Below are 8,545 nucleotides of genomic sequence, written 5' to 3' on the forward strand. Positions count from 1 at the left end.
TACTAAAAACCGATTGGCTTTATCCTAGTTCATACGATAGCTATACACTCACAGAGAAACGTGTAAAAATTTGAAATCGATTGGGTTATTAGTTTTTGAGTTATGGTGCCCGCCATTCGCAAAAAAATGTTTAGAGAAAAACGCGTTTAAAGTTTGAGAAGCCCTTCAGCCGTCACTTGATGCTGACACAATAAATCAGCTATATCTTCAAGAGTTCTTGAGATTTTAACTTGAAATTTTGCAGGGACATTCTTGAATTAGTGTAGATTGGAATTAAGTCAACAAAAATTTTGACCCCGAGAATGGGGGGTCCCCTTAACAAATGTCCCAACTTAATTTCATAACTGTGTTAATATAATTCGCTCTTTATGTTGGCTGAAATCCTTAAGTGATAAAATTGGGAACTACACTTTTTCGTATATTTTCCAATTTTAGAAATTTGAACGCCGTGGAAGTTATATTTAATATATTTTCTGACAGTCAAATCAAGTCAAAATTTAATCGAAAATATAATGGGAAATTCGAATAACATTTTTGTATGAGATATGCTTTTTATATTTCAATATACTATGGATATTTAAACAAGTACAACTGTTTTTCCCATATAATCTCGTGCATTGGAAGCCACTAGAAAATTGTGTATATTTTGCACTTATTCGTGTCTCAAACGTATTCAACAGATAATTTTTTAAAGAGTAATTTATTAACAATTTCTTAACAAATCCATAAAGGTCGATTTTTTTCTCATAGCCCCCAAATAAAGGTTGTGGGAAATTGTGATTCCTTTAGTTTCTTTGGGCCAAAAACATTACTTCTACTGGTTTTCGATATATCCCCAGTCCGCAAATATATAATTCGAACATAATGAAATTTCATGCCTGTTTTGTATGATGAACAGTCATAAGCCAATTGGCATTTTGTTAAATGATGAAATAAATTTAATTTATGACGTATATTCTCACTCTGCGAAAATATGGTCTGAAGTAGTTCTAGTGAAATATGAGTTCCAGAAAGATGCTGGTGACTTTGAAATTATATTGATATATGTATGCGGTCCTATTTGAACCAGGCATATTATGCATATTCCAAAATTGCTTTGATTCTATCAAACGAGGAAGACTGGGAGAGTCATCAACATATTTTTCCTATTTCTCTACACTAATATGTGTTAACTTATTTTCCATTATTTCCAAAAAAATAAAAGATTTTTGCGATTAAATAAAGCAATTAACTTTTAAATTTGTACGTATCATTTTAGATAATTTTTTATGGTTTCCGAATAGCACCATTCAAAGGCCGAGAGATCTCGAACACGAGGCCATACATTGGCAATGAATCTAATCTTTTATAGCGGTACCTTAAAAATACAAAACTTTAGCTTTGTGACGCGTTTTTCTTCTTTAGAAATAATTTACCCATCCCAAACATGTCAATTTTTTTTTTAGTTTCAAAAAATTTTATTTTGCTTTTTTATTTGTTTTTTGAACCAAATTTTTATTTTATTTGTACTAATTAAAGAATGTCCCAATAAAATTTCAAGTGAAAATCTCAACAACTTTTGAAGATATATCCAATTTATTGTATCAGCATCAATCGACGATTGAAGTGCTTCTAAAACTTAAAACGCTTTTTTCGAAACACGCTTTTTTCGAATGGCGGCCATCGCAACTCAAAAACTAATAATTCGAACACATCACTCTGTGAGTGTATAGCTTTCGTATGAACTAGGATAAATCCAATCCGTGAATATCTTTCTTATTTTTAAACTTAGTTTGTGGTCCCTTAATTAACATTGTTTATAAACTCCTTATTAATATCTAAGTAAATCGGAAATCTGCTAAATTCATATTGAATCCGTTTGTTTTGGAAGGAACTAAATATCTACCAGTCCTTCTACTAGCAAACAAATTTTTTCATCTTCGATAAAAACAAATTCGAAATTTCGAAATTTTTTTTATGAAATAAATAATTATCACATGTAAGGGTTTCGGGGACGCTGATTAAGAAAATTCAATGTGATGGGTCGAAAATGGACAATTTTTTTGTAAAAGTTGAACTTAACAAATTATTTTTGAACACGTTTTGCAGAGCTATGGTCAGTGATTACAAACGTCAAATCAGATTTTGAAAAATCAAATAAAATGATTACGAAATGGCGGATTAAACATAAGAAAAAATTCAGTATTTCATTTCTTAGCAGTATATAATATTAAAATCAAATAAATTAAATTTGACTATTTTTGTATTATGGGGAATAACTCCTAAGTTTATGAACGGTCGCAAAATTATCGACAGAGAACATATCAAGGCGTCGATTGGTGCATAACCAATAATCTCTGACACTTTTTGGCACTAGGTCTTTAAACTCTGTTTTTTTTTTCAAAAAAACATATTTTTGAAATTTATCTGTTTAATTGATTATGTAAAATTTTGCAACTTGAAAAATTCTCTCCATTTCATGATAACTCCTCACTGGAACATTGAAATCCAAAAATTCCGGACCTTTGATTTTTTTTTTTTGGAAAAACGCCTATTTTTGACCACAAACTATTTGATACGATAGCTATACACTTACAGAGAATCGTGTCGAAATTTGGAACCGATTGGATTATAAGTTTTTGAGTTATCGTCCCCGCCATTTGAAGAAACACCGTTTCGAGAAAAACGCGTTTAAAGTTTAAGAACCACTTCTCCCGTCACCTGATGCTGACTTCAAATTTTATAGGAACATTCTTGAATCAGTGTAGATTCGAATCAAATCGAAAAACAAAATTCAATTTTTTTAAAACTGAGAATGGGTGGGTTCCTTTAAATTAAAAAAAAAAACCTGAGTCAAAAGTGGTAATAACGTGATCAACAAAAAAATTTTTAAGCTTGAGATCGACAAATTCTATTATGAAATATAATATTTCTCAGAAAACTACAATAATTGGTCTTAATGGCATATCCAACCATATAAATTAAAATCGTATCGTAATTTACATGTAATACTGACCAGTGTAATCACATGGGAAAATAGTATATCCATAATCGAAAAGGTTCGTTTATTTGAACCATTTTATTCAATGTAAAACCTTTTGCATCTACGTTCGCAAAATGTTAAACAAGCTTGACGATCCCTTTATGTATTATATGAATTCTTATTTACTGTCGAAATCGCCTTTCGAAATCGAAAAATAGCTCACAACTACCGTAGTGGTTATTAGCAATGTAAAACTTTTTGCGGGACTATTGAATACCGTCCTTATCACTGATATGTCATTATAAAATATTTCGAACAGTCGAAACCGCTTAAAATGACGGTCAAGGTACCGGCGATATTGGTCGCTATAAGCTAAATTTCGTTATAAAGGATATAACGTAAAGGACATAACTTTTACTCGGAACTTTGGGAAACCGTCGTTCAAATCGATATGCCGTTATAAACGCTTTTACAACTACTTATAGTCTTAGCCAATTTATATGGATTTATATTCGAGTTGGACCGAAAATGTATAAAGACCACATGCTTTAACTACTGTTTTGTATGTTATGTTTTTAAGTATTCATTTTTAATAAACCTTCAACACAAAACCTTCCTCATATTTCTCTCACACAAAACGTACACCTCCGTTTGGTCCTTCGAACCAAAATTCCACATATGTGAAAAACGCGAAACCATAAACCACTCTAATGCCATCTTGCCACATTACGACTCAATATTTACACAGAAACCCTTGTTGTTGTTCTTATTGTTGTTGTAAAATACAACTTAATAGTTAAATTAGTTACAAACAGCCTATTCCTCCGATAACTAGGAGGCAAACAACTTACAAAAACTCAGCTATTTCGTGAAACGACAGTTACCGGCTTTAAAATTGGACCGGGTGGTGAGGCTGCAGCTCCGACCGTCGGTGATATTGAATGGGATGGTGAGGAGGGCGGTTGTCCTAAATGCGTTAGAACTTGCAACGGCTGATGCAGAGGTCCTCCAGCCGCTGGATGGCCACCCGGCGGACTAGCTAGATGATGTAGTGATGATAATTGTTGTTGCTGCTGCTGTTGTTGTTGTTGCTGTTGATGTCGTTGATGGGCAGCAATGGCCGCCGCCGCTGCATGTTGTTGCAACAGTTGTTGATATTGTAAACGTTGATAGAGATCAGAGGCGGGTAGGGAGGCAGCAGCCGCCGCTGCAGCGGCTGCAGGATGCGCTTGCGGAGGCATGGCGGCGGATAGTAGACGTTCCATGTTGCTATAATTGGCCGCCGCCGCCATTGCGGGACTTACCCGGGCCGCAGCAAAGGGTGAGGGTGGTAAGGCGGGATTCTTTGGCACAAAAGGATTATATCTACCGTACATACTGGCCAGCAGGCCGGGATTGGGTGCTCCGGTGGCCGCAGCCTGGGGAGGATAAAGGAACTGATTAAATTGTGGATAACCCAAGCCGGTAAACATGGGACCAATTAAGGAACGTTTAAAGGCAGCCAGGCGGGAACGCGAAGCGGCAGTGGTACGTCTACGTAATTTCCCCGTGGAACCACCAATGAAAACATCATCCGCCGATGGATCTAACATCCAATAGTTGCCCTTACCGGGATCATCATAATGGCGAGGAACTTTGACGAAGCATTTGTTCAGGCTCAGATTGTGTCGTATGGAGTTTTGCCAACCCTGTTTATTGTCCCGATAATAGGGGAAATTGGTCATGATATATTCATAGATGCCATTGAGAGTCAAGCGCTTTTCGGGGCTTTGTCGTATGGCCATCATAATGAGAGCATTGTAACTGTACGGAGGTTTTTCATTGCCTTTCTTGTCGGTGGCGGGCTTGTCGCCACCCTCACCACCTTCTTTGCTTTCGGTTTCGGTGGCATCACCCTCTGTGCCATCGGCATCAACATCACCGTCTAAATCGAGATCCTCTGTTTCTCCATCTGGGTCAAGACCTTCTTCGAGATCACTTTCCTCGTCTTGGTGATGGTGGGAGTTATGATGATGATTTCGATGTGGGTTACCGTGATGATGACGTCCACCTTCTTCATTGCTATTGAGGCTAAGTTCACTACCGTCGGTGGGTGGTGGCGGTGACATGCTGGTAACATCTAAATCCGAATCGGCATCTGGCCCCTCAACATCATCACAAAGATTGGTATAGGGCTGCCGTAAATGATGATCACCACTTAACGATCTGTTGTTGTTATTGTGATGGCTACTGTTGTTGCTGTCCTCCACCGTTTCGGGTAGAATGGAATTTATGGAAAAGCTTGACTTGAGATGAGGTGTCCTGGCCATTTTATAGAATTGTTGCAACTGATTGTGGGTATCAATCAAGGCCTGCTGATGCAACTGTTGCAGGTTGGGATGGAGATGATGTTGCTGCTGTTGTTGTTGCTGTGGCGACGGTGGCAAGTTATTCGTTGGCCCAGACTGTTGATGATGGCTAAGATGTGTCTGACCGGGATTTTGATGTGGAGAATGATGTTGGTGGTGCGGATGATGCTGTTGATGATGTGGTTCTGAAACTCTTTCAACAACACTACATGGATCATCGATTTTAACCATGTTTTGGTTTTTGTTGTTGTTACACAAACACACACGAGATCAATGCACACACACACGGACACACTCAAATCCGCTAACACAATTGATGTAAAAGCTTTTTTAGAGCGGATTTGGTTGGATTTTAATTACTAAATATTGCTTTTTTATTTTTCTTCTTTAGGGCTTTGCCACTTCATTAGTGTTGGCTATATATGTTTCGTTATAGATTGATTGATGGATTGATCAATTATCACTTAAATTAATTTAATTTTTATTTCATTTGTAATCTCAATTAAAACACACATTTATGAGTAATTTTTTTCATTCGTTTTTTTCGTATCGTTAAAAGCAAAATTAGCGTTTCTTCTTTTTTTCACTGATGCATCAACAAAAAAAGTGACTCGTTTTACGCAATCCCCTTTGTGTTGTGTTGCGGTGAATTGCGGCGGTGTCGTTTCAACGTCAACAACGTCCGTTTACGTGCAATGATTTTTGTAGACTAACACTTCACACATTCATTGATCGGTGTGGTGGTGACTTTTACTGGCTGCCAAGCTGGCTGGCTGGCATTGATTCATGTGCACACAGGCACACACACACACACTCAGCCGATAAACCAACAAAGCAAAGGGAGTGTTTTTTTTTCATCATACAAAGGCTTTTCTGTGGAGAGTTTTGTTGTGTGCACACAAAAAACTACAAACCAACCAACTAAACTAGCTATCTCATTCATATGCTAAGACAAACTCTCCCTATCTCTTTTGGGGTGAGAGTCATTCTCTCGACCAATCACAACAGTGGAACATAAGTTCCACACAGTCTTGTTGTTGTTTATGTGCAGACAATCAATTAAGCATAACGGTTACTCATTGTTCTTATTGGCCACACATAACAGAGAGATATACAAACAACAACTACGTTCTCTCTCGGTCTTACTCTCCCATTCTATAACAACAAGGGTGTGAGTAACATTATTCTTGTTGTTTTATCCATACAACATATAATGACTTCCATATTGCTTTGTGAGAGTGAGAGCAGGAGAGTGAGTGAGTAGGCAAAGTAGTGGTATATGTCTTGTTGTTGTTGTTGTTTTTACTTCTTATCTTTGGTTTTGTTTGTTTTTGCTCCATTTGGTTGTTGCTTTAACTGGTTTGTATTAAACAATGTAGTTATTGTTGGTATTATTATTACTGTTGTGTATACGTAGTAGTTGTTGTTGTTGTTTGTGGGTACTACTGCTGCTGCATTACTTAAGTTACCGGTGTTGAACTGATGTTTGTTAGTGTTTTTATTGTTGTTGTTTTTTATTTGAAACGTGTTATTTGCTCACTTAATTTTGCAGATGTTTTTCGTTTTGCTATACGTTTTTTGTTTTTGTATAAATGGACTCTCCTCCGGTGATGAATGTTTAGATGAATGGGTGGTAAAATAAGTTTATTAAGGCGTTTGTAACACCTCGCAAGCGTGAATTTATTAAAAAAAAAATAATTTTTATATTCATAAAATATTTCATGAAAAAATTTCAAATGCTTAAGAGTCTGTATTTGTTAAAATTATTTTAGAAAAATTTTCACAAGAGTGGATATTTTAACAAATATTTTGTATTTAAATAAATTTGTGGATTAAAAATACTTTTTCAGGAGATTTTCACAATTTTGGATTATTGAAAAAATGTATTAAAATGTCAACCGACGTGGGGTTTTAAAAATATTTTTGTAAGGACTATTAAAAAGTTTTAACTTTTTAAATTTTTTATATTATTTTCAACAATCGTGCATTTTTAGAAGTGTTTCAAAGACTATACAATTATTTTTGGAGAATTTTTCAAAGGCGCAGATTCTTTGCAAATTATGCTTTTGACGGGGATATGAAAAATATATAAAAAATCGAAAATTTTTAAATACATTTTTTCAATATTTTGAAAAACATTAAAAATATTTCTTTGAAAAACAAAAAAAATAATTCCATCAAATAATTTTGAAATTTTGAAAGGCGTAGATTTTTTTTAAATATTATTGGAGAAATTTTCAAAAGGTATATTTTGTAAACATTTTTTATGAAAAACTTTTAAAATCGTAGATTTTAAAAACATATTTTGGAGAATTTTTAAAATTTCAACAGGCGTTGATTTTCAAAAATATTTTTAGAGGAATTTTCAATGGCTTGCGTTGTTAAAAATATGTTTTTAAAGAATTTTCAAAAGCGTGGATTTTAAAAAATATTTTTTACCGAATTTTCACGCACCAAAGTCCCCATATATCTTTCGATTTGCACGTAATTTTGCACAACGTACTTAATTAAGCCTTGAATTATGTGTGCTAAGTTTCGTGAAAATCGGTTCAGATTTAGATATAGCTCCTATATATATTTTCGTCCGATTTAAGGTAAATGGTGCACCAAAGTCCCTAAATATCTTTCGATTTTCACGAAATTTGGCACAGCGTACTGAATTAAGACTAAAATGATGTGAGCTAAGTTTCGTGAAAATCGCTTCAGATTTACATATAGCTCCCAAATATATTTTCGTCCGATTTTATGGAAATGATGCACCAAAGTCCCTAAATATCTTTTAATTTGCACGAAATTTGGTACAGCGTACTGAATTGAGTCAGGAATGATGAATGGTAAGTTTCGGGAAAATCGGTTTAGATTTCGATATAGCTCCCATATATACTTTCCTCCGATTTTAAGTAAATCGTGCCTATATATCCTTCGATTTGCATGAAATTTAGCATAGCGTACTGAATTGAGTCTAGAATGCTGTGTGGTACGTTTCGGGAAAATCGATTCAGATTGAGACTTGAATGACATTATTGCGATTTGTTGAAATTGGTGCAGATGTAGCTATCTTCCATATGTATTTTGAACGGGTGTCTGATCGAGATTAAATTTTTAACAGTGCGACGTACCGAATTGAGTGTATCAAGGCATGAGTATATTCCTTCGAGGGAACATTGACATGCAATTGTAAGGTTACATATGTGCAATATACCCAATGTGGTGAAGGGTATCATATAGTCGGCCC

General features: G+C 35.2%; 1 protein-coding gene across 1 annotated transcript; it reads right to left on the reverse strand.

Moving 5' to 3' along the window:
- Positions 1 to 3,819: 3,819 nt before the first annotated feature.
- On the reverse strand, positions 3,820 to 5,346 carry LOC133337686 (fork head domain transcription factor slp2-like). Its single transcript, XM_061545892.1, has 2 exons — positions 5,046 to 5,346; positions 3,820 to 4,949 (listed from the first exon to the last, which is right to left on the reverse strand). The coding sequence occupies exons 1-2, from the start codon at positions 5,269 to 5,271 to the stop codon at positions 3,820 to 3,822; spliced, it is 1,356 nt and encodes a 451-aa protein (XP_061401876.1). The 5' UTR covers positions 5,272 to 5,346.
- Between the last annotated feature and the right edge of the window lie 3,199 nt (positions 5,347 to 8,545).

This window comes from Musca vetustissima, unplaced genomic scaffold (assembly GCF_032173495.1).
Source record: "Musca vetustissima isolate MV318-11 ecotype Yass unplaced genomic scaffold, APGP_CSIRO_Mvet_v1 utg47347, whole genome shotgun sequence".
Taxonomy (NCBI): domain Eukaryota; kingdom Metazoa; phylum Arthropoda; class Insecta; order Diptera; family Muscidae; genus Musca; species Musca vetustissima.